This window comes from Zootoca vivipara, chromosome 6, assembly GCF_963506605.1.
Source record: "Zootoca vivipara chromosome 6, rZooViv1.1, whole genome shotgun sequence".
Taxonomy (NCBI): domain Eukaryota; kingdom Metazoa; phylum Chordata; class Lepidosauria; order Squamata; family Lacertidae; genus Zootoca; species Zootoca vivipara.
This window is the reverse complement of record NC_083281.1, coordinates 14,030,979-14,056,238: the sequence shown is the minus strand read 5'-3', so window position 1 is coordinate 14,056,238 and position 25,260 is coordinate 14,030,979. Positions and strand designations below refer to the sequence as shown.

Here is a 25,260-nt window from a genome sequence, read left to right as displayed (position 1 = left end):
CATTCATTCCCCCCCCCCAAAAAAACAAATAGTCCGGCCCAACACATGGTCTGAGGGATGGTGGACTGGCCCACAGCTGAAAAAGGTTGCTGACCCCTGCCTTTGGGCATATTTGGTCTGAGCCCACCTTGCCAGCTTACTGATATTCCATTTCAACAGTCTATGTTTTTGAGCCTGAGCAAAATTGGGATCTGCAATTACTATTAGTACTAGTAGTACTCGCAGTATTACTACTACGAGTACTACTAATACTACTAGTACTACAAACCTCCCCCTCCTCTGCCTCCGCTCCCCATCGGTGAAAAGCTGCCTGCCATTACCATTAGTACTATTAGTATTATTATGACAAGTACTACTACCGGTAGTACTACAAACCTTCCCCCCACTCCACCCCATCACTGCCTCCGCTCCCCATCGGTGAATGCCTGCCTGCCTACCAGCAATGCACTGCGTACATGCTCCGCCAGGAGCTTTGCCCTCACTTCCAGCCGGCTTCAGCCCCCTCCTTCGCTTCCGCACCGCCCCTTGCCATTGGCCACTCTGGAAACATCCCAGCTTCCTACTGGTGAATTCTCCGCTCGGGCTTCACGGATAAGAGAGAGGCGGTGAGGAGAAGGGAAGAAAAACGAAAGCTTGAGCTGCGTTTTTCTTCGTGCGTGGTGGCGAGCCTCGGACTCTGATTGGCGAGGAACGTCACGGGGGCGGACCGAGCGCGGGGCGATTGGCTGGCCGAGGGAGCGGCCGGTGGCTGATTGGCCGGACGGCGAGAGCGGCCCGTGAGGGGATTCTGAGGCGGCTGAGGCGGCGGCGGTTTCTTCTGTCCGAGGGGGTCGGGCAGCCGGGTCGGGATGAGCGTCGTGACGGGGACCCCCGCGGTGGTGTCCGTATCCATCAGCAGCACCCTCAACTCCTTCCGGGCCCTCAAGAGATACGCCCGGGGGCTCACCCTCGCCGAGTTCAAGGTGAGGGGGCGGGGGGGGGACAAGAGGGACCCCCAATCGTCTTCCCCCATGGGACCCTCGGGGGGGGGAGCGAAGGATGGGAAGCGGGGAGACGCGCACACACGTGTCTGAAAAGAACACGTGTTCTCCAACCCCCTTCTCTCAAAGAAAAGGGGAGGAGACCCCCCTCTCCCCACCATGGCCTTCCCTCCCCCGTTAAAAAGAGGGCTGCTGAGGAGATCCCCCTTCCAAAGAAAATGGCATTATTATTATTATTATTATTGTTATTATTATTATTAGAAACGGGGGCTGCTCAAAACGTGCGCGGGGCGAAGGGGGGGGGGACGATCGTTAAGAAACGATCCAGCTTTTAGCAGGATGAAAACAGCCTATAACCTTTTTAAAAATGCTGGCTCTTTGGGGGTTTTTTTATTGGGTTGTTGGTTTTGTTTTGATTTTAGGTTTACTGTATTTGATATTTTATGTGAACCGCCCTGAGACCTTCGGGTATAGGGCGGTATAGAAAACAAATAAGTAGCCAGAGGGTTCTTCTCTGCGCCATCATGTATGTAGAAGATGTATTGGAAACAGGCAGGCCTGTTATTGCAACAGAAACAGCACAGCCAGGGCTATAGCTCAGGGCCCCACTCTCTTGGGAGTCCCCCAAAAATTTTAAAGGGAAAAAACTGGATGTACATTTCCAAAATATAAGATTAAAAACAAAAAACCTACATAAAGCAACAGCGTTTTGTGTTGTGTAGGCTCCTATTTGTGATGTGCAAATGGCTTGAGATACCTATTAGGTCCAGCATCTATTCAACACAAAAAACAGCGACCATTTGTTGTTGACAAAGGACAGCTGGACGTAGAAAGGGCCCCATTACCTTCAGTAGCTTGGGGCCGCATCAAACCTCAATCCGGCCCTGACAGCACCTCACCAGCCCTTTCATGAAAAGCAGAAATTAATGGGATCCCTCATCTCCCCTGTCCACCCCCACTCCCAAATAATAACAAGAAAGGGAACTGAATTATGACCCTTTGGGAAATTGCCTTGGGCGGGGGGGGGGGGATCCTAGTCCAGATGCAACCCAGGCTGCCTGCCTGCCTCCTTTCCTCTGCTATGTGTTTCTCCACCCTGAATCTATACTGGAAAATGGGCGACCATTTAGTTTTTTTGTAAGCAATCTGTTCACTACAAACAGCCTTCCCAGGGGAGCCTCCTTTCCACTAAAAAGTGGGGTGGGGGTATCAAAGAAGGATCCTTTCTCCTCCCCCCAAGATGAGCTGGATTCCACACATCCCAGCACACAGTTCAGAGGGGTGCGTCCCCCTCTCGGAAATGGACTTAGAGTAATCTAAATTCCCCCTGTCCCATCAGAGTTTGGACTTTTCCTCCCCTTCCTCCAGGAGCATGACATATCCCCAACCCCCCCCCCAAAAAAAGTTCTCGCCTTTACAAATTAAGTGGGGATTCTCACAACAGTTGAGTTTGGCACAGACTTTCCCATTCTCCCCTCTTGTAATTCCAAACAAAGGTGCATTTCTGGGGGGGGGAATTATTGCCAAGGGCATTAAAAATATCGAGGGGCCCTGAAGTTCCGCTGATTTGGGGTGGGTGTGCTGAGACCACTTTAATGCATCTGTCCCTGTTGTCTTTGTCCTGAGAGACACTTGGCGTGGTTCAGGGCTCCCCTTGCTGCCGCCAGGAGCATCTTCTGAATTGCTATGCTGCATTGCTCTAGCCTGCCGTCTGGCCTGTTCACACAGCGGCACCTGCAGGCTCCCTAGAGAGGAAGCCGGCATGGACGGGGTGGTGCCCTGACCTGGGGTAAGCGACTCCTGCACTGCTGGCAGTGGCGCGGCCTGTTTGCTTCCATGCCGAATGGGTTTGCGGTGGCAGCAGGATTGCTACAAGCACGTGTGATGGTGTACCAAAGGAATGCAGAGAGCTGCGGCTGCTTGTTAGAGGTCTTGCACGTCAAGGTAGATTTCTGCGCTGCCCACCCAGCGTCAAATGGGATTTTTCCTTGTGGAAGAATCAGCTCCCTGTGGGAATGTGGGTTTAGGGTTTGCAGCTAGATTTTGAGCTGCATGGCATGCCCTTTACGCCCATTGCATGTGGGTACAGATGGTCATTGGACTTGACTCCTGCTCTTGCTTGGAAAGCTGATGCTTTCTTCCACCCATCTACCCCCCACCACCGTCCCGGGGAAAAAACACCTTATATTTGCTTGCTTCGAGTTCCAAACTTGCTTCTCTTTGCTTCTGCCTTTTTGGGGGTGGGGTGGGGGGTGTCCTTAACAGAACAGCACTCGACCCCATTTTGAGCCATGGCCCCCAGCAAACAGGCCTGTGTCAACAATAACAAAAATCCTTTTGTGCAACACATCCAAACTGGGATTAACTGCAGCTTGGCAGCTGGCAACCCGTGCCCAGCTGAGTGAGCTGGCCAACCAGCTCTTTTTCTCTCCCCTTCCCCCCATGGTTGCAGCATGTGGCCTTGTGCCAAATTCTGCCTTTTGTTTCCCACTAGCATCTCTTTTTCTGCCCTGGCAGTGAGAAACTAGTGCAACAATTTAAGGATGGAGCTTGTTCCACGCTTTCCCCTCCCTCCACTCAGATGCTGTTTTGCAGTCCCCACCTATGTCAGGAATGTCACTATACCCTACTTGGCACCCTGAGCTGGGAGCTGTGCAGGCTGGATCACAGAGAGGAGACCAGTTTCTTGCTCAGAGGGTGTAGAGCCTTGGTCAGCAACTAGTTTCTCTGCAGAGCTATTTTGTGAAGTAATTGAGGGGTTGGGTAGGCAATCCCACCCCATAAAGTGCTGGGCCTGCACACTCTATTGCCACAGGCACCTCTTTGTCTGTCTCTTTTGAGCTTCAGATTGACAACTGGCAGGCCAGAAAGCATCTTTTGTACAGTCCCTACTAAGATGCCTTGACGTATCCCCATCACTAGAGGTCACAAACACGACTGGTCCCATTAGTGTTACATTACTGTTGTGGTTCGTCCTGCACGGAGCGAGGGGTGGGATATTTCACATCATCTGTTGCCGGTGACAAATACTCTTCTTCCCCTTCTGCCCCGTGCTTCTGTCTGAACAGTGTAAGCTGGAACTGGTTGTGGGAAGTCCGGCATCATGCATGGACCTTGAGCTCTATACTCCAGATGACAAGTTTGTGATGAAACTCGACAGCGACGAGGCCTTGCTGGGGTCTTACCCCATCGACGACGGGTGCAGGATTCATGTGAGTGTTGAGCTGGTTCTTCCCTGGATCAAGAGGATGCTGTCTGAGGCTCTCCTCGTAATACTTTTGCTATTACAAGAAATTGGGGGGAGCTGGCCTGGGGCCTGGGCTGTGTCAGGGCCTCTTATGCTTCTGATAAGAAGCCGCCTTCTGATTTCTGTTGTCCTTCTGTTTCCCCCTATTATTTATATAGCAGCATCAATGTACTGTCAGACATGTGCCGTCAAGGGCCTACTCTCCCTTTATAGTACTGTTCCCCAAAGCTGGGGATGGCAGAGGCCCTGATGAGATTCCAATGCCAAGTGAAAACATTTCACTTCCATGCACTGGCGATAAATTTGCAAATGCCGCCATTGCTTTAGGTCTTCTATGCTGCTGCATACACTAACCTGTTTTTAGAAATGAGAGCTTTATTCAGTGTGTCTTTAGAAGAGTTTGGATTTGATTTAAGTGCTTGCTGTATGTTTTAATATGTTGGCAACCCCCCTGTGATCAGAATGATGTGATGAAGGGCGGTCTACTGGTGTTGCTAGTAAATGTTAATAAACAAAATTTTAAAAATATCATTCTCTGTAAAGATTGGGAAGACAGGTCCCTGCCACAATCCAGGGTCCTTATGATCTAGAAATGGACACAGGGGAGGGAAATTGAAGTGGGGGGAGGGAATAGGGAAGAATAAGCATTTATTTCAGTTGCATGCACTTGGTCCTGTTTGCAGTAGACTATGGAGATTGCTGGGTTCTGACAAAGGATTCGTGAGTGGGTGAGGAAAGTGAGGTTCCCTGGCTACTGAAATGTAGTCTGCACATTCCATGGGAATGGGGACCCTGCTCTCTTCCATTGCTTAATGTTGATCTGAGCAGCATTACGCACATTGGTGCCACACTGCAAATAATTAAATTATGTGACCTCTTAATTTTTGGAGTATTTTCCATAGTGGGGTCTATTCCTAGTAGTAACTGTGTCACTGTGTTCCATATATAAATTTAATCCTTATTAATAAAAAAAAGATGGAATGAAACATGTGGCATGTGGCCCTCTGTGAACCCTTTGCAATTGGTGTCAACAAATGCCTTAAAAAAAAAAGCTTAGAAATTCCTCTTTTGCTTCTGCATTTAAAAAATAAATAAAATGACTGTGTTTTGGGGGCCTGTAGGTTATTGACACGAGTGGTGCAACCATCGGGGAATATGAAAATGTGTCAAACGTGGAGAAATTCGAGATAACCGATGATGAATACGACAAGCGAAGAGGTGAGAGCTGATGGCAGTGTCCCAAATGAATCTGTGTTTGAAAGAAAAGAATCTGTATAATCCCATCAGTTGTATCTTAGGTTCTTGAAACTGGTTCCTCATTTGTGTTTTTGGGTTCCAGCTGCTCACATTCTTGGATGGCTTTGAAAGAGGTTCAGAAAACTGCTTCTTGTGCAACGGGACACTGTCACAAGTGCCAGAGTGCATGGAAACACTGTTTACCTTTCCACTGCAGTGGTACCTATTAATCTACTTGCACTGGTATGCTTTCGAACTGCTGAGTTCGCAGAAGCTAGGACAGAGCAACAGAAGCTCACTGCACCACGGGGATTTGAACTGCCGACCGATCAGAAGGTTGGCAGTTCAAATCCATGCGACGGGGTGAGCTCCTGTTCCTCTATCGCAGCTTTGGCCAACCTAGCAGTTCAAAAGCATGACAACGTGATTAGATAAATGGGTACTGGTGCGGCAGGAAGGTAAATGGCATTTCCGTGTGCTCTGGCACTCGTCACGGTCCTCCTGTGCCAGTAGCGGTTTAGTCCTACTGGCCACATGACCCGGAAAGCTGTCTGTGGGCAAACGCCGGTTCACTTGGCCTGAAAGCAAGATGAGCCCCACAACCCCATAGTCACCTTTGACTGGACTTAACAGTCCAGGGTTCCTTTACCTTTACTTTGCCTGGATAAGAGAAGACTGATAGTATAGCAATTTCCAAATATCTAAAGGGTTGTCACTTGGAAGAGGGAACAAGCTTGTTTTCTGCTACTACAGAGGGCAGGACTCAAACCAAGCTACAAGAAAGGTGATTCCAACTAAACCTCAGGAAGAACTTTCTGACAGTAAGAGTCATTTGACAATGGAACGGTCTCCCTCAGGAGGTGGTGGATTCTCCTTCATTGCAGGCTTTTAAGCAGAGGTTGGATGGCCATCTATCATGGCCATCTGTTCCTGCATTGCAAGGAGTTGGACTGGATGACCCTCAAGGTCCCTTCCAACTCTACAGTTCTGTGATTCTAAGATTCCATGTCTTGTGGCATTGCTGAGAATCTCAAGTGTTGTGCTCAGGCCCTGCTTGTGAGCTTCCCATTCAGGTTGGCCACACTGAGATCGGGCTGCTGGGCTAGATAGACCTCTGCTTGAGTGAACTTGAGTGAACTAATTCATAGAGGGCTCACAGGTACCGTTGTAGATTGCCTTGTTTCAGCCTGAGTGTTTCTTGGGGGAGCTCAGCTTCCTGTTTGCTGCTTGAAGAGAAGCGAGTTTACTCCTTTTGAACGGATTCCCGCCACTGTCTGTGTCCTGCAGATACAGCACGCTCCTTCATGAAAACAAGTAAGCTGGGGCACTACAATGCGGAAGAAATGATGAAGAAGGAAGCAGAGAGGGAGCAGAAGCTGGTGGAGGAGAAGGCCCTGGCGGAAGCCATTTCCGTGGGGTCAAGGTGTGAGGTGCGGGCAGCAGGGCAGCCCAACAAACGAGGGACAGTGATGTACGTTGGTGAGTACCTGGGCTCATGTCCCTACTTCCTGCACTGTAGAAGAGAATCACTTTGTAGTGATTGGAGGGGGGGCATTTAAAATACGGTGCAGAAACCAGTGTGAGGAGCAGTTTGAAGTTTTATTTGGTTTTGCTTTATAAAAAAGTGAAAAATTCTGTTAACACATTTGGCACCACTGGGGAGATGAGTTGATTAGAGCGCAGTGCTGAGAACACCAAGTTTGCAGGTTCGATTCCCCATATGGGACAGCTGCATATTCCTGCATTGCAGGGGTTGGACTAGATTTGTTGGATCAATCCATCAACTTCTGATGGATGATTTAGTAGGATTCTGTCTGGCATCACTTTTGCTGTGCGTGTGTGTCAGTATCCACACTCAGCAGAGTTACATCTCAACGCAGCTCCATCCTTGGAAGTGTCTTCGGGGTTGAACGTACACACAGTAGGCAATAAACACTCATGGACGCCATAAAGATTCAGTCAAGTGTAGAGGTTTACTTAACAGGCATAAAACCTTATTGGTAGGAAATATATACAGACATTCACTACTGCCATGGTCAAGGCATGCTTAGAGTCCAGCAAGAGTCCAAGACACTCTCTCTCTTAACTGCAAGACGCAAGCAAAAGACAAGTTACAACAGAACCATTTTATCAGTAATTCCTGTCACACTGCGCATGTCCAAAGAACAGTTCCCATAGATAAAGTCCTTCCATACACACACACAAAAAACTCCAGCTTTCTGCTTCTTGAAGCTTCTTCTCTGTTCTTCTCTGTTTCTGGAACAAATGATTCACACACACACAGAGAGAGAATATCCAACATAGATGACCCTCAGGGTCCCTTCCAACTCTATGATTCTATGAAATTTGATGGTGCTTTTCAGCTTGAACAGGGATTATGAGTGTCCCTCCCTCCTTGCAAAAACAGATAAGTTGCTTCAAGTCCCAGTGAGACTTATAGTCCAAAGCACGCTTCCTTGGAAGTAAGGCCCATTGCACTTGTGCCTGACTTAGGATTGTAAGCTTTCCACCTTTCCTTTATTCTCCATAGGCTTAACGGAGTTCAAGCCTGGTTACTGGGTCGGCATCAAGTATGATGAGCCTGTGGGGAAGCACGACGGAAGGTAAAGCGCTCCCTCCACCTGACGTCTCTTGCTGTGCAGTTCTGCCTAGCCTAGGCCCCCAAAGTGGGTCATAATGGGATCTGGGTGGCTCTGGTAGCTTCATAGCTTCACATTGAAGCATCAGCATATTCCCACCTTAACTTCTGGCACATTGTCTGCACATGTTTTATGTCTACGTCTAAAGGCAGTCTGCAGTTTAGGCTGCCTCAGAAAGATAAAAACAAGTCTGAGTTTGCTTCAAGTCTTCCTCTGTAGTGCAGAATGTTGTATTGGGTACAGAATTCTGTCAGAAGGGCTGACTGAATAACATTTCCAGCGGTTGGGGGCAGAATGTCAGAGTCCTGCATAGTTCCCGCCCCTTCTTAATAGCCAGCAAAACAAGAATAAATATTTTTTTGAAATGTAAAATAATAATATTTTACTCTGGGTGTCACTCTGGGCAGCTCCCAACAAAATATCAAAAACACAGTAAAATCTCAACCTTCCCTGAACAGGACTGCCTTCAGATGACTTCTAAAAGTCAAATAGTTGTTTTAAAGATTTTTAAAATGGCAGGAGCAGGATAAATAATGCAGAGCAAGAAACTGTGCAAAACAGGAAACTCCTATAATTTATACAGGGCACAGAATGTAGATTGCCCTGGTGCAGAAGCATTCCTTTAAAAAAAAAAAAGTCAGCGGCGTATGCTGAGGATTGGGGCTTAGGCCACCCTTTGACCAGCTGGGATTCTCCTCAGGCCGCTGTCCCTGGAAACCCCCCCAGCCTGTGTATGACTCTCTCCTGCTCTTCCTCTCCTTGGCAGCGTCAACGGAAAGCAGTACTTTGAGTGCCAGCTCAAGTACGGCGCCTTCGTGAAGCCTCGCTTCGTCACCGTGGGGGATTTCCCGGAAGTGGTGGACTATGGCCTGGATGACGAAATGTGACGGGGAGAGGAAGAGGTGCAGGGGTGGCTGAAGGAAGCGGAGCGGGTCGCCATGCGGCCTCTGTTAATGGCTGGCTGTTGCGCTCTGATCCCATGTGCGAGGTCACTTGAGCAAGCCAAAGGGAGAAGGCGCGAAAAGCCGCTGTGTGTTCTTCGACTTGTGTTGGTGGTTTCCTTCCCCCCTTCCCTTTCTCCTGGTTGTGTCTCGTCTGTTCCGTGAAGATGCTACATCCCCATGATTTTTCTCACATTCACACCCTTCTTTGCCGGCTCAGTTAACCCAGAGAAAACTGGAGTGCCCTTGCCTTGTTGTAGCAATCCTTGAAGGGGTGGGGCCTGGGGGTGGCAGCAAAGTCGCTCCTGATTCCCCCACCCCACGCCACCCCGGTAGTAAGGCCTGCTGGTTGCAGAAGCAGTTAGTTGAGCAGGATGAAAAGAGAACCTCTGAGCAGATTTGTACAAGACCCTTCCTGCTTTTTTTAAAGTAAATGCAGACATTTCTATGACCATGCATTTTTTCCCCGTTGTGAAAAGTTGTTTTTGTTTTTTTTTTTGTGCTGCTGGCCGATGCTATGTGAATACGATAAATTAAAAAAGTTGGTGGGAATATATACATTCCAGACACGAGTGCTGCTTCTGTGTGAGCTTCTTCCATCTTGCACGCCAAAATCCTGGGGATCCCGGCTGGGTGGAGGTATGGGAGGTCGTCTTGCAGCAGCTCTCCAGATCCTTGGATCTCCTTGCCTTGCTTTCCAGATCACTTCAGCTGGAGATTCCAGGGATGGAACCTGGAACCTTGTGCAAGGAGGGAAACCTTGTGTAGCAGTGCCACTGGGTTCTTCTCCCCCTGCCTCTAAATATTACAAATACTGGTGGGGTGGGTGTGACCCATTGGTACCAATGTGGCCTCCCATCAGCCCCATCCAGCACGGCCCGTGGTGGGTGAGAGTTTTAGTCCAGCATTCATTAGGACCACCACAGATTCCCCAACCTGCCTCTAGTGCAGGACATAGGACGTAGCTCAGGCATCCCCAGACTTAGGCCCTCCAGATGTTTTGGACTACAGTTCCCATCTTCCCCAGCCACTGGTCCTGTTAGCTAGGGATCATGGGAGTTGTAGGCCAAAACATCTGGAGGGCCGCAGTTTGGGGATGCCTGCTCTAGTGTGATCTCCATGCTCAGCTCCTCTCTTGCCTTGACTGCAAGGACTGCTTTGTTTCTGCTCTTCTAGGGAAGCATCTGCTAATATTCTCCCTCTCCTTAAGCACTTAACACTGATTTTCTCTGCATCTGCTTCAAGCTGCTAGTTATCTGCCCCCTGCGCTGCTTTCACTCTATCCTTCCGCATAAGTGGAATTCCGCTGCTGCTCTCCTTTCTCATCTTCACAGCCTGTTCCTCCCTCAGCCGGTAACGCTATCCCTCAGTCTGGCTCAGCTGGTCCTGTTTCCCTTCAAAATCCTTCATCGCCCAGGACTCAACTCCTTTGCTCATCATCCGACTCATCTTTCTCCCGCCTCCTTTGTTCACCCTGGTTTCTCTCCCAGCCCTTCCCAAATCTCAAGCTCTGTGGTCAAAGGCCACGTCATTTAGGAGGGTGCTGTTGCATCTCGTTCACGGCTGGGCTGGATAAATGTGCAGTAGTAATTGGGGGAGCTTTTCATGTAGTTGAGCAAAAAAGAACGTGAGTGAAAACTTAAGCCCTCTATCTTGTGGCTGCAGCATTCTGCAAGCTTGCAAAATACCTACTCTATATATTTGTGTCCCTTGCCTGGGAAGGTTAGATAGTGGGCTCAAACTACAGTATACTGCCTTTCATAGATTACTATGATAGTAATCATATTCCCTGTTCTAGTTCTTCCTCAAAAATGAGTGGATTTTAAAAACACAACAACCCCCAATCTGCTGCTTAAAGCCATCAAGCTGCAAAGCTATACATTTGTTTTGGAAACAAGTTTGGAGTACGTGTCATTAGCCTTCTTAACAAAGGCGGCCTTGGTGCATTTGAAGCGAAGTCAGGGGGGCAGGTGGTGGGGAGCACCAAGTGAACAGTGCCTGAACTGTTGCCTCTCCCAAGTCCTGCAACTTCATTCTGAGAATTACCGTACTTTCCCTTAAACCATAACATCTGCCCCCCCCCCCCCGACGCTGGGCTCCCACCTCCTGTCAGTGCCAGGCAGCATAGTTGGCTGAGAGGAGGTGTATGCAGTGCTGGTGCCAGGCTATTTTGTGCCTTAGGGAAATCACTAACTTCAAATTTCAAAAACCCATCTTGTAGAAATGATAAAAATTCTTCAAAATGTAGAAGTAAAATATGATCAGAAATTCGTAGGATAAACAAAAACTAATCTGTATAAAAACTCAGCCCCTCAAAGGTCAGTACTGCACCCTAGGTAGAACGTGAGACTTACGGATTCAAGCCCCACCATGGGCAAAAGAGCCCTGCATTACAGGGGGTTGGACTAGATGATCCTCGTGGTCCCAGCTGTACAATTCTGTGATAGCACCGGCCCTGGGTATATGTAAGGCCACAGTTTCCCTATCTCTGTCTGAAGCAACATGGGCTGCTCTCCGTATGGTCCTCCAAGACCTACAGGAACAATTATTTAGCGGATGCAGGGGGCAGGCAGGTCGTTTGGGGCGCGCCAGGGACGAAGCCTTTAACTCCCCTGCCTTAATCAAGCCTAGGTTGCGGTTACAGCTGGAGCAGCGGATAGGGGAACCGCAATCAGCGCACATGCACACTCACTATTTTTTCAAAACAAAATAAATTTCTTGCAAGACGAGGCATTCCTTCCGGCTCGGCTCAAACGGAAAGCTCTAGTTAAAACGAGCTTCCATTCACTCCCAGTCAGTGAGTCCAAATACAATCGCCAACGTGGAGCCCCCTTTGGGGCACCTTCTCGGGTTGGGGATCGCCTGCCCTTCCTTGGGGTCTTCTTAAGGACAAAGACGCTCGGCCTCCCCGCCCACGTGGCTTCCAGCAGCGGCCGGGAACTTCCTGGGAACGCCCCCTTGCGAGCGACGAGCCAATGGAAAGCGAGATTTTGAAGCGAGGCAGTGTCAACGTTCTACGGCTTATGACGCACAGAGGCGGGATCCCCTCCTTTGGCCGGAGTCCGGATGGAACGGTGGAGCCGTTGAGAGAGGTGCTTCGGCGGGGAGCGTTGCGGGATCGCGGGTCAGGCGCCGGGTAACCAGGCCCCTGGCGCGGCGGCGGGAGGTCCTCTCGAACTGCGTTTTCAGGGCGGTCGCTTCAAGGCCACGAGAATTGGGGGCTGTTTCTGTTGCCACGCCCGAGTGGCGTCGGGTCGGGGGGGTGGGCAGGGCCGGATTTAGGTTTATATGTCCAGCTGTCCTTTGCTGTTTTTTGTGTTGGATATATGGTCATTGATGGACCTTATAGGTATCTCAAGCCATTGGCACATCACAAAATATGTATTTTATCAAAGTCATGGTTGAACTGAAATACAATTAAGTTTATTAATAGTGAAATACAATTAAGAAGTATATTTATAGTGAAATAATTATTAAGCTCTAACTTAAAATGATTGGGGACTCATGACTTACATCATAGGAGCCTATGCAACACAAAAGTATCTGAAGAAGTGTGCATGCACACGAAAGCTTATACCTAGAACTACTTAGTTGGTCTCTCAGGTGCTACTGGACAATTTTTAAATTTGTTTCAAACAATAAACACTGTTGCTGTATGTAGGTTTTATTTTATTTGTTTTTTATCTTGTATTTTTGAAATGTACACCAAGGTGTTTTTTTTCCTTTTAATTTTTTGGGGGGTCTCCAAGAGAGTGGGTGGCGCTGTGGTCTAAAGAAACCACTGAGCCTAGGGCTTGCCAATCTGAAGGTCGGCAGTTCAAATCCCCACGATGGGGTGAGCTCCTGTTGCTCAGTCCCAGCTCCTGCCCACCTAGCAGTTCGAAAGCACATCAAAGTGCAAGTAGATAAATAGGTACTGCGCCAGCAGGAAGGTAAACGGCATTTCTGTGTGCTGCTCTGGTTCGCCAGAAGCAGCTTAGTCATGCTGGCCACATGTATGCCGGCTCCCTCAGCCAGTAAAGCGAGATGAGCACCGCAACCCCAGAGTCGTCCACGACTGGACCTAATGGTCAGGGGTCCCTTTACCTTTAAGAGAGTGGGGCCCTAAGCTATAGCTAGTTTAGCTTATATGTAATTCTGGCACTGGGTTGGGGGGTGGGCAGCTTCTGGTGGCCCATGTGCTCCTGCCAGCCTCCCCTCCCTCCTGAAGATAACTCCTGCCCCCCTGCTTGAAACATCGCTGACCATTAATAACTAGACATACTGCCTCTGATTTTGTACTTTTCATTCTCCTCGCTGTGGAGCCTTTTGCTAAGGCTGCAGTGCTTAATCTTGGGGGGGGGGGTTGCCTGCCTTTGGTCCCCACCCTGCACTCAGCTCTCACCTGCCGCTCCTAGAAGCTGTCGGCAGGTGACAGCGGCCACAATTCCAGGAAACAGCTTCGACTGACTAGCTAAATCAGGTGAGGGCAGCTGATGGGTCTCAAACCCTCGGTGAGTTAGGGACTTGCCCTGCATGCAAAGACAAGCTCCAGTTGAGTGGGCAGACCAAGGGTCAAGAAGGCAGTTTCTGCACATGCTGTAGAGCAGGGGTCGGCAAGGTTTAACTCGCCTGGGTCTGTTCACTCCTGCGGAGATTGCTCTGTGGGCCAGTTCGCATCTGTGCATTTTTTTTGCACCCCCCCCCCATATTTTATTCAATTTGGCACCCCTGACGCAGGTCTTGGAACTCGGACCCAGAGCTGATTTTCTCTCAGAAAGGCTCCCGCCCTCCTCCAGCCTTGTTTGCCCCCCCCCCCAAACTTTCCCACCAGCTTTTGTTCTGACACTGCTCCTTTTGGTTCCCCAGCCCCTGCTCTGCTCCTTGGGTGATCCTCCCTGGCTGACCAGAAGGGATGTCCGAACGCCCCATGGCCCGCCACAGCAAACTTCAGAAGCAAGTGCTCGGCCTCTACCGCAGCTTCCTCCGGGCTGGCAAGGACAAGCCTGGCTTCCTTCCTCGGATACAGGCCGAGTTCAGGAAAAATGCCCAGATCCCCCGGACAGATGTCATGATTATAGAGTACCTCGTCCGGCGTGGGCAGAGGCAGCTGGAACAACTCAGAGACGCCCACACCAAGCAGATGGGTGCCTTCGTCAGGACGGAACAGGAGGAATGATGAGCCGGGAATTTTACTTTTTGGAAAGGGTTTCCTGCCCGTTTTTAATGGACTGGTCCTTTCTCCTAGCTGCTGGATTTTAGCACAGCTGGTATTGCAGGTGGGGGATTTGTGGCCTTGCAGTTGTTGCTTCGTGAGCATGGCCAGTGGTCAAGGGAGATGGGAGTTGCTACGGGGTGGACAGGAGCTTAGCAAACCCGGAATACAGATCTGGGTGCCCTCTCAGAAATGACTGACCAGAGCTGCCCACAGCTGCCACTTGAGGGCACAGTTCAAAAATACATAATCATTCTGTTCCCATCACATTTTTCTCCTCCTTTTTATAGTTGAACTAAAAACACTTGCTCCCTACAGATGTGAGGATGCTTTGAGCAGGTCTGATTGACGCAGCTCACCTCAAGAGGCTCTGGGGGTTGCCGTGCCGTGTGGAAGTTGGGAATTCGGTTTTGGAGATCGTCAACACACTCACATGGCGGTTGAACCGGTTTAGGTGCCCTGTGTAGACGCATTTTAAACCCACTTTCTCAGTTTTTCCTTGTAACCTTGGTTATTCTGTCTTGGCAGGAATTTGAATAAACTAAAATTGCCAGACAGCTCTTTGTGAGCTGCTTTTTTATTACTGTTTAGGATGAGCCCTGTTCTAACAGCCTTTCTGTCAGTCACCCAAATCACTTCCACCAGATCATAGCTGCAAGGATCCACATCAAGCCCTGAAGGCAGGAGAAGGAACTGATGCTGCCATATTCCTGTGCAAATGTTTAACTGTAGTTTTTTTTTGGGGGGGGGGTTGTACAGGGTGACAGCAGAGGACCTCTTGTCTGTAACAGAGATCAGATGTCCTGCTTAGGCAAATAAAATTTCAGAAACAGACTGGAAAGAGAAGTTGCTGAATTGCAACTCATTAGCAAGCTTAAAACCATGGAGCCACCTGGAATGAACAGAGACATAGGATTCTTATCTCATTATACATGATCAAGCTTTCCTTAGCACCTCAGCCCTTGCTCCCCCCCCCAAGACCAATTGCAGTCATTAACAGTCGTTAACAGTCATCTACAGGTTTACCACCCCTATCAGCCCATCACCCATTCCCATCACCCCCACCCTCTGAATATACATAAGGGTCTGGTTACTTCTGTTTCAGTGTATCTGATGAAGTGTGCATGCACACGAAAGCTCATACCAAAATAAAAACTTAGTTGGTCTTTAAGGTGCTACTGAATGAATTTTTTTATTTTGCATTTTAAGGGAGAGTCAGTTTGGCAGCTTGAAGCCTTTAAGCTACTGCTTCTCCACTTAATATTTATGGTGTTAACTGAAGAGACAAAGGGCATCATCTCATTCCTTATTCCTGACTGCACATCACTCCTGCATGTTTGAACGGTCCGATGTTTAGATACTGAAAGTGGATTGTCATTCTTGGGCTACCATTTAACGCTTCATCTAAGAACTTGTTCCTCGAGTGCTACCATCAGATAGTGGCAAATTGGGGAAAAAATCTCTTCCCTCCCTCCCTCCCGGCCCCGCAAAAGGAAAGAAAGGGAAATGGTATTGTGTTAAAAATGTGTTTTTCTAAACACTGCTGTTGATCACACAGCAGCTGAAATAAAACTGCTTTAGCTATGTGTGCATATTTGTATTTAATTTTGGGAACATGGGTGGTAGATTTAACAAGGAGGCCCACAGCACCTTAAAGACTTATGCTTGGATCCTAAGATTATAAATAGATGAAAGGGCAGTACATGGAAATGACCTTTGCAGTTCCTTCTCTCCCCTTGCAACTGCCGTGCAGCCGCTCACATTCTGATGGTGCCTCTCTGGAGGCTGCTGGGCTCTCCTGAACAACATGGGGAAGGGCATGGGGGTCCCAGGGTCAGGTGGGGTAGGGAAACCACAAAAAAATGGGTTTGAGTCCTAAGCTAATTTAAGGCAATCAATTGGGGAAGTAGCTTAGCGGCAGAGCAGCTTCCTTGGCTGCAGAAGGTCGCAGGCTCGTTTCTCGGCAGCCCAGGACCTCCATGCCCTCTGCCCAGGCTTGCGCCCTGGGGAGATCACTTCAGTGCTGCACTGCTAAAGCAATTTATTTGTTTTACATCCCTCTGTCAAGGGGGCCAAGTTGGCATGCATGGGTCTCATTATTTCTTAGGTAGGTTAGGCTAAGTGGCAGTGGTGGGCTCAAGATCCCCCAATGAGTTTCATGGCCAAGTGGGGATCTGACACTAATATTCATGACCACCAGTCCTGATCCCTGACTTCTGCAGCCTCACTCATCAGCTTTCCACTTCCCCCAAGTCTTTGTATAATTTTATTTATTATTTATACCCCCACCCATCTGGCTGGGTTTCCCCAGCCACTCTGGGTGGCTCCCAACAGAATGTTATTAATAATAATAAAGCAATAAAACATCAAATATTAAAAACTTCCCTAAACAGGGCTGCCTTCAGATGTCTTCTAAAAGTCGGATAGTTGTTTATTTCCTTGACATCTGACGGGAGGGTGTTCCACAGGGAGGGCGCCACCACCGAGAAGGCCCTCTTCCTGGTTCCCCGTAACTTTGCTTCTCGCAGTGAGGGAACTGCCAGAAGCCTCTTGGTAGATGGACCCCAGTGTACCAGCTGAACTATAGGGGTGGAGACGTTCCTTCAGGTATAACCCACCCCTCACCCAGCCAAAGTTACAGATGGCGTGAGCTTGCCTCGCCTGAGAAATTCACCACCCTTAAGTCTATAAAGGTGTAATGGGAATTGATAAGCCTATCTGAGAAGGAGGAAGGGAAAGTTCGCGCTGGCAGAGGCCTGCCGCAACCGGAACGGTGCTGACGTTTCTGCGCGCTTCCTGCATGTAAGTAGACCACCTGCCCTTGCCTTCTCTGGGTGCTGCTGCTTTGCTGGCGAGGGAGGGAGGGAGGGAGGGAGGGAGAAGGAGCCTGTTCTTGAACCTTGGCTCTCTGAATAATCCTCCTGCAAATACACCCCTTTGGGCTGAGTGGCGGCTGGCTGTGCCTATAAACATTGCATTCGCTTAAGGTTTATTGCTCACCAGCTTGGCTCACGCAAGCTCGGAAGTGAGTCCTGTTTATGGCCCCAGGGCTCATTTTCAGGCTCGCAGCTTACTCAAAAATAAGCCCCGCTGATTTCAGTGGGTGTAGCCTTGGCAGCCTTCGCATGCCAGGTGAGTGTTACCTGCTGCTGGAAAGAGGATCCTGGACTTGTCTCCTCTGACCCTCTTGGAGCCCACCTGCTTTTCTCTGTTCTTATTTTAGAAAGAAATTCTGCCCACGAGTCTTTGTCGCCTTTGAGCCATTTATGCAAACAGTGTGGTTGCTGTTAATGTTGGGGAACAGGCTTTATTAACGGGCCACCTGCCCGGCATAGACTGTGCGATTACAGTACAAACTGCTTCGGGGGGAAAGAGAGATGTTGTTTGCTTGCCAACTACCTACCTGCGACCTTTTGATGTGTCCCTCTTCTGCCAACTCACTAACGGGTGTTTACAGTTTAAAATAATTGCTTCCCCTCCACACTTTTTGAACTTTTTTGGGGGGGGGTTGGCCCCTGCCCCTGAAATATAGGGGGGCTGGCCCAGCACACACGAGCTGGCGCCCCTGAAGCTAATAAGTACATTATGGGTGGGGGAAAGGAAGGCCGGGGTGGAGGAAAGCGAGTTGAATCCTTGATTCTGACGTAATATTACGTAATTGTTAAAATGGCCAGGTGGAGCAGACACGGGTGGGAGGAGGTTCTGGGAGGGGAGAAGGCAAGGAGAGAGCCGATGGGGGAGACCTCGTCATCTCGCCTCCCACTTTCTGCTGCAGCCAGGCGGAAAAGCTTGCATGCTCATGTTGTGTCTGCTGTGTCAGAAACAGCCACCTGTAAGAGCTGGGCTCGTGAAGCTCTGCATGTTTGCATGCTGGCTCAGGGGAGAAAAATAAGACCCCAAGCAGCTTGCTAAGGGAAAGGCTGGCTTTCCCTTCTTCTTCCGTTACATATTTGGAATAGTTTTATCACCAGACTGGGTGCCAAGCAGCTTCTGTAGCTTGAAGCGGTGCCACCCAGAAAGCAGTGCTACCAACCTGTTGCTGCAGGTTACAGATTTGACTTGTCGGTCAGCTGAGAATTCCAGAGCAGAGGAAGCTGGAGAGGGTTGTAGGCCAGCCTTTCCTAACCTGGCGCCTTGCAGATGTTCTGGAGCTGCAACGAACATCTGCCCTAATCACCCTGGCTGTGCTCCCATCAACACCAGCATCACATGACTGCGCTTGCTGGGGCTGATGGGAGTCCAAAACACCTGGAAGGTAAAGATCGGGTTGGAGTGTCCATTTCTTACGAGAAGCAGTTGTGCAGGAATAGGGGCCAAAGGAAGACCACCTCTCCAATGCTATGTACTGAAGATTTCAACTGTACAGAGGAGGAAGTCTTAATCCTCATTTTTTGATGGGAAACAGTCCTTGACACCTTCCTTCTGTCTATTTACACGTGATGAGCTGCCAACCTTCCAGAGAGCAAACTTTTGCATATATTTAGTCCCAGGCCCAGGAATAGTTTGAAAAGCCTCCACATTTTCTCCCTCTTCTTAGCTACCAGCACCTGTGCATCTTCAACCTTTTTAATACCCTGTGGCTGACAAAAGCGATGCTCTCCCTGACCAGAGGTAAGTGGAATAATTTGGGTTTTAGGATGGGTGTACTTACCCGAAGGATCCAGAGGTTATTATCTCAGGATCATAGCCCAAGTTAGTAACTGTGAACCATTCCGTGAAGAAGGGTGTCTGCTGCTGGGTAGATTTCTTCAGGAATATTAAACATCACTTCCCCACATAACACCAGTTGCAAAGAAAGGAGAGGGAGGGAAGGAAGGAGAGAGAGAGAGGGTAAGATAACTTGGTCCTCACAGGCCTTGCCTCTTGGCTAGGTGGAATTCAGTCCTAGTCATATTGGCTGGTGTGCCCTTTTTTGTGTCAGCCATATCTCCCCACTTCCTGAAAGGGTACATGAGTTTCCCCCTCGGTTTCTGTACATGGTGCAGAGGGAAGTGGGGGGCAGAGGGGGTTCGGCCACCTGGGAAGGGAGCCCATCTAAGAGAAGGAAACCTCCGCTGCCTTGAGGAACAGCTTCAGGAGAAGAAAAGGCTCAGGAGCGAACCCTACTCAAATCCGGAGCAGAGTCCCTAAGGCGGTTGGATGGTGCCTTGTACACCTCCTTCTGGCAACTCCTGCAGCCAAGCTGATGCCAAATGTCTTGCTCTGCTTTCCTTTGGCCGAGGGGGGCGGGCCTTGTCGTCTGGGCAGCCCGGGACCTCCCTACACAGTGCCCAAGCTTACGACCTGGGGAGGTCACTTCAGTGCTGCTAACACAGCAGTTTGACTTCATTGTCTCTTGAGACAGACGGATGCCAACAAGATTCCCCCAAGGGAGTGCAGCAGGAAAAGGGGACCTGCAGCACCCCTGATGTTTTTGGACTTCAACCCGCCCCCCCACCAGCCCATTGGGACTGTAAAGTTGGAAAGCGGGGAGCCCAAAGAGCAGGTGGAGCCAGAGCCAAGGACAGGTGGAGCCAAGGAACACTAGTTTTATCCCCATCCTCCACATGGTCTAAGGAGGAAGGAGGAAGCTGACAGACTGTGTTTGTTGCAAATTGAAAGCAGGCAGCTGGGGCTGGCTGAAGGCACCCTGAGGTCGGTGGGCCAGGGTCCCCGTTCACCCTAAAGGATCAGCCGCCGCTGATTCTACCAGCGGCTGTTGGCATCTGATGTGGGATTTGCCTTTTGGCTGCTCCCCTGCTCTTCCTTTTGCAGAGTTCCAGAACAAAGATGACGCCTACTGCTTCTCCTTAGCCAAGGCCCTCTACTGCGTGTCCTCCCCAGTGACGGTTGGGTTTTATGCACCGTGGGGGCACTGCAAAGCCTTTCTCCTGGACAGGATCCGAGGTGAGTGCTCATAAGGTGAAGACCCAGGAAAGGAAGGGCTAACAAGGGCAGACCTTGGTAATAATCCACCCTGTGCAAGGCCACTTGACACCCTCCCTGTAGCCCTCATAGTGCCGTCTTAAGCTGGGCTTTAGGAAGGTGGTGTGAGGCTCTGGCAGGGTCCTAGAGCCCTCCTATCTCCTTCCCAAAGAGCGCTTGTGGGAATGTTCAGGGAGGCAGGAGAGGATATATTGTTTATTAATATCCTTCCTAACTTGCGCTAGCAAGTTCCTTTACTTAGCAGAGTTTCACATTCCCCTTTTAAATGCACAGCAGATAACTGGTTGCAGGCTTGTGTAAGCCTCTCACTATTAGGTTCCTGGTAAGTCTCCTTATATCCCTCTTAAAAGAATAAACACGCCACAATCTTTTTAAAAGTAAATAAAAGAAGTTTACTCACATCATCAGTTCACAGTTGGATCCCTGAAGGCAGACTTAGTTACAAAATATATACATGTGGATCTATCCCATATGGGGATAATCCCATTGTCCTCTGTTGGCTGGAAGCTAACAGAGCATCTCTAGCTAAAAAGCTGCTCCAACGACAGAGGAAGTAAAAGAAAGAGAGTGTGTTGCGTGCCATGTGCTTTTGTTACTTGCACAGGTAAGGTCACGCCCACCTCTAGTCACATGCAAAGGAAGTATGTCCCAGCCAGGAGGAAAGAGGAAGTTCCAACTGGCTGGACCAAACATCCTCTTGCATGTCCACTCTAGGAAAACAAGGAATGTTGTACTTGACTGCTACTTGTGTGTCACATCCCACAGTGCTTGCCTGGCTTTGGGAAGGAGGAAGAGGGTTCTAGGACCTGGTCAGGGCCCTCACACCTCCTCCCCAAAGCTAGGGAACTGCTCACCGGGCTTTGAGAAGGCAGCCCCCATGGTTGTATGCTTGGTGCAACCGCTCTGTTCACACTGCCCTAAATCTGCCTCTGGTGCTTGTTCACAGAATGCAAGTGTAGCCTGCGGAACTCATTCATACTGGATGAGGCGATGGCTAAGAAGAACAGGAGTGGCTTTATGAAGGTGGGGGATGAGTTAAATACTGTGGAGGGCAGGGCTATCAAGGGCTATGTGTCAGGAGAGCAAAACGCATTTACCTCCATTTCCAGAGACGCCCCTGCAAAGTAAGTGGGCACATGCTGGTTTTCAGCATCTGCTTTTCTTGACGTAGAATTTGAGTTTCACTGGTGCAATGCTTGGATTTCAGTTATTTGCTGCACCAAGTAGCTTTCTCACTATTCTCGGTTTCCCCTACCGGAGGCAAAACAGACTGCTTAGAGAGATGGAAATCATTCAGTGAATAATGTTTTAAATAAATAGCATGGAACTCTCAGAAAATAAAGCAACGAAACAATTTATAGATCAGCTTGAAATCACACCAGAGGCTGAGAATGTATGGCAGGCATCCCCAAACTTTGGCCCTCCAGATGTTTTGGACTACAATTCCCATCTTCCCCAACCACTGGTCCTGTTAGCTAGGGATCATGGGAGTTGTAGGCCAAAACATCTGGAGGGCCACAGTTTGGGGATGACTGGTGTATGGCTTACCGTATTTAAAGCACGACATGTAAAGGAACTTGCAGAATGGGAACATATGAGCTGCCCTATAGCTACATCAACTAAAGTCCAGCATCCTGTTCTCACAGTGGCCACCAGATGCCTCAAGAGAAAGCCCAAGGATATGAGTGCTCTAGCACTTTCCCCACCTGCAATTCTCTGCCTTATCCTCAAAAAAGTTGTCTAAACTTGGTTTGAAGCCTTTTAAATGAAAATTGGGTTTTACCATAGAGCAGGCATCAGGTGAGTCTCTCTGAGAAGGCTATTCCAAATTTGAGGTGCCACCACCGAGAAGGCCCTCTCCTTTGCTGCCATGCACCTCAATTCACTTGGCGGTCGCACACGGAGCGAGGACTCCAGAGGGGATCTTAACGTTTGGGTATTTAATCAAAGTATTGTGTGATCAACAGAAACCAGGACACACCCTGGTTGGCTGGGGTACAGTAGACCCATCTCTGGTCTGGCTCTCTTCCTTTCCCTCTCAGAATACATGCGTCTTCAGTCATGGAAAAAAGACCAGCAGGAATTCCAGCGGACCAGACTGAAACAGCGAGGGACTTCTGGGTGGGATCTGGTCTCCGCCGTCTTCCTCATGATCTTCTACCGCCCCGTCCTGACACTGCAACACCGGCAGAGAAAAAACGTCCAGCACATCTTCATTCATTTCAGTGCCTGGGAATACGCCGGGAGTGACCAGCTCTGGGCAGGTCTCATCACTGCCTTGTGCGATGGCATCGAGAGCCACTTTGGCCTGGTCCCTGTGAGTGTCTACAGAGCTGTGGGCAGGAAGTGTGGCCTTGTCGAGGCCCCTCTGCGCCAGGAGTGGATCAGCAAGAAGTACCTCTGCCTGCCGCTGTGGGCTGCCATCCTCTTGGTGGCGGCGGTGGCTGTCGGGCTCGCAGCCCTCATCTTTGTTTTCGGTGTCCCCATTGGCAACGCTTCTGGGGACGCCATTGCTGTTGTCGAGGGCCTCGGGGCCACGGCGGTTGGGATCACGGCGGCGGCGTCCATCCGGATGGCTGTCCTGGTGCTACGGAACGTCATCGTCACCCAGAGGGCCCAGCTAGAGAGGCAGATGAACCGGACGGACCTCAGCGCCCAGCTGGGCTTCATGAGCAATGTCAAGAGGGAGGTGAAGATCATTGCCAAGTTCCTGAAGTTCATGGAGATCTTCCAGCGGAGGAAGCTCAGGGTGGTGCTGGAGATCACCAGCTTGGACAACTGCTGCCCAGACAAAGTGGTGGGCGTCCTCGACGCAATGAACATCCTCCTCTCGGACTACGAGGCACCCTTCATCTCCATCCTGGTGGCTGACCCCAGCGTGATCGTGGACTGCGTGGAGAGCTCCTTGTACATGAAAGGCATGGCCAACAATGGCTACGAGTTCTTGAACCGCATCATCACCCTCCCGTTCTCGGTCCCCAAGATGGACACCCACACCAAGATGCAGCTGGTGAAGTGTGCCGTCGACTGCCGGGAGGAGCAGGAGAAAAGCCTGGAGGACGAGGAGGGCGAAGTGGACTTTCCACAGGAAAACCAGAAGAGGCTGAACACTGGGTCACCCTTGTGTTGCAATTCCGCCAGCCGGAAGGCCCCCGAGCGACACGCTGATGGCAGCCGGGTGCCTCTGGTTGTCGTGAGTCCCAGGCTGGAAGCACCTCCCCAAAAAAGGTGCAAGAAAGGCTTCAAAGCCAAGGACCTGATCCAGGAGGCCTTTGAGTTCCTGCTGGATGACAGCATGAAGGAGTACATGACGGACAACATGGTGCACATGAGACGCATCATCAATACCATCTCTGTCACTGTGCGTCTCATGGCGACGGAGGTCCCCCGGGAAAAGCTGTGTCCACAGAAAGTGGCCTCTTGGGTGCTGCTGGCCAGCCAGTGGCCTTGCCGGCTGAGCTGGATCTTGCAGTGCATTGAGGACGATGAGCAGGTGGGCCGGCTGGGCCTGGGCCAAGGCTGCCAGCTGGCTCCCGACCACTTCCTGTGGGAGGTGTACGAGAAGTACATGGACGAGCTCGGCATGCTCAAGGGCCAGCTGGAGAAGCTCTTGGAACTGGACGGGGACCCCGAGCTCTTCCACAGCTTCCTGTGCCGCAGGTTCCAGGTGGAGGACGCCAACTTCTTCCTGCCTTACACGGTCAACCTGGACTCCTCCTTGAAGAGGCACATGGAGCTGCTCCGGGGCAGCCGCAGCCTGAAGCGGAGGACCAAGCGGGGCCACGGGATCTCCAGATGCATTCTGCTGGGGCTGTCGGTGGATGAGGTCTGCAAGGAGGTAGGAGAGCACTGCCTTGTCCAGGGTCAGCTTGGAAGCATGTTGAGTAAAGAGGAGTCTGCCCAAGTGGGGAGGAAGTGCATAGTGTTACGGCAAACAAAGGAAGTGACCACACAGAGTTCTCTCTAGCAAATTTTGCAGGGAAGCTCTGTGAGCTTCATTCCTTTCATGTGCCTGTCGGGCAAAACATGGATTGCTGGTTGGACTGCAGTCATGTCCTGCAGAACTATCCCAACCTGACTAGAAATACACTCTAGAGAAGTAGCCCTCGTTTTGTACCTCGGGTGTTTTTCCTTGGCCTTGAATTCTAATTCTGCCTCTTGCCTGTCTGGGTGGAGGAGTGGGGTGTGTGTGTGTTTAGGCCCTAGTTGCTCCACCCACTTATTGCCTCTGGCCCCTCCCACCATGGTCATGTGGCCCTTGGGAGGTTGCCCAACAGGGAATATGGCCCCCAGACAGGAAAAAAAAATCCCCTTGCCTTCCCTATATGTGGGACAATGTTGAGGGACGTGGCTGTGAGTTTCCGCCTCTGCTTTTTGTTCTTTTCCAGATGGACCAGCTTGGCTTTAAAGAGGAAAATTCCCAGCAGTACAAGGAGAGGTTGAAGCAGCACCATTTGAACGGACGCGCCCTGGCCTACAGCGACAGGAACGAAATCAGAGATGTCCTTGGCATGGGTCTCGGGGAGTGGGTGACCTTCAGTGCCTATTTCCTTGGGTCAGGGCCTTCTCAGGCCCCTTCGGCATCATCTCCCATGGTGGTCTTCAGAAATAAGACCTATTTAGGCGTGCAAGAGAACACGCCGAGAGGAAGCACCTGGTCCGTGAACTTTTCCAGGGAAAATAACCAGCTCAACCAGGTTCTGTGCACCTGAGGCGTGCTGGAAATTGCTACTGGAACCTGGAGCAAGAGGTGGACTTGATGAAGGCCACTTCAACATTTATTTATTTCTTATAGCAGGGAAGCACTGTGGTCCCTAACTCCAGAAATAAAAGTTCAGCAACTCTGCCTGAAATCCTCAGGTCACTGGTGTGATTTATTTACCCATAATCTTCATAAGATACAATCTACTTAATCAGCTGGAAGATTTTAATATTCTGTTGGAAGCTGCCCAGAGTGGTTGGGGAAACCCAGCCAGATTGTCGGGGTATAAATAATTATATTGTTGTTGTTGTTGTTGGTGTTGGTGGTGGTGTTTAGTCGTTTAGTCGTGTCCGACTCTTCGTGACCCCATGGACCACAGATCCCCTTCATGGATCA

At 50.1% G+C, this 25,260-nt stretch overlaps 3 protein-coding genes across 5 annotated transcripts; all 3 read left to right on the top strand.

The window, feature by feature from the left end:
* The first annotated feature begins 763 nt into the window (after positions 1 to 763).
* TBCB (tubulin folding cofactor B) lies at positions 764 to 9,615 on the top strand. 2 transcript variants are annotated; one of them, XM_035120688.2, is made up of 6 exons: positions 764 to 962; positions 4,049 to 4,192; positions 5,349 to 5,445; positions 6,751 to 6,942; positions 7,994 to 8,066; positions 8,869 to 9,615. In XM_035120688.2, the coding sequence occupies exons 1-6, from the start codon at positions 849 to 851 to the stop codon at positions 8,987 to 8,989; spliced, it is 741 nt and encodes a 246-aa protein (XP_034976579.1). In that variant the 5' UTR covers positions 764 to 848; the 3' UTR covers positions 8,990 to 9,615. The 2 variants fall into 2 exon arrangements, with proteins under 2 accessions (XP_034976579.1, XP_060131433.1); XM_060275450.1 differs by lacking the exon at positions 764 to 962 and adding an exon at positions 1,287 to 2,769.
* A 132-nt stretch (positions 9,616 to 9,747) lies between these two features.
* On the top strand, positions 9,748 to 16,040 carry SDHAF1 (succinate dehydrogenase complex assembly factor 1). 2 transcript variants are annotated; one of them, XM_035119360.2, is made up of 2 exons: positions 9,748 to 12,135; positions 13,892 to 16,040. In XM_035119360.2, the coding sequence occupies exon 2, from the start codon at positions 13,938 to 13,940 to the stop codon at positions 14,199 to 14,201; it is 264 nt and encodes an 87-aa protein (XP_034975251.1). In that variant the 5' UTR covers positions 9,748 to 12,135; positions 13,892 to 13,937; the 3' UTR covers positions 14,202 to 16,040. The 2 variants fall into 2 exon arrangements, with proteins under 2 accessions (XP_034975251.1, XP_034975252.1); XM_035119361.2 differs by having other exon boundaries at positions 9,748 to 12,179.
* A 1,226-nt stretch (positions 16,041 to 17,266) lies between these two features.
* On the top strand, positions 17,267 to 25,004 carry LOC118087128 (NTPase KAP family P-loop domain-containing protein 1-like). Its single transcript, XM_035119487.2, has 5 exons — positions 17,267 to 17,369; positions 18,775 to 18,848; positions 19,992 to 20,123; positions 22,205 to 24,000; positions 24,551 to 25,004. The coding sequence occupies exons 2-5, from the start codon at positions 18,830 to 18,832 to the stop codon at positions 24,872 to 24,874; spliced, it is 2,271 nt and encodes a 756-aa protein (XP_034975378.2). The 5' UTR covers positions 17,267 to 17,369; positions 18,775 to 18,829; the 3' UTR covers positions 24,875 to 25,004.
* The last annotated feature ends 256 nt before the right edge of the window (positions 25,005 to 25,260 follow it).

Coding starts and splice junctions, on each gene's coding strand:
- TBCB (XM_035120688.2), top strand. CDS start 849: ATGAGCGTCGTGACGGGGACCCCCGCGGTGGTGTCCGTATCCATCAGC. Junction 5,446..6,750: donor TGAATACGACAAGCGAAGAG/GTGAGAGCTGAT, acceptor TGTGTCCTGCAG/ATACAGCACGCTCCTTCATG. Junction 8,067..8,868: donor GTGGGGAAGCACGACGGAAG/GTAAAGCGCTCC, acceptor TCTCCTTGGCAG/CGTCAACGGAAAGCAGTACT.
- SDHAF1 (XM_035119360.2), top strand. CDS start 13,938: ATGTCCGAACGCCCCATGGCCCGCCACAGCAAACTTCAGAAGCAAGTG.
- LOC118087128 (XM_035119487.2), top strand. Junction 20,124..22,204: donor TCTCCTGGACAGGATCCGAG/GTGAGTGCTCAT, acceptor TTTCCCTCTCAG/AATACATGCGTCTTCAGTCA. Junction 24,001..24,550: donor TGGATGAGGTCTGCAAGGAG/GTAGGAGAGCAC, acceptor GTTCTTTTCCAG/ATGGACCAGCTTGGCTTTAA.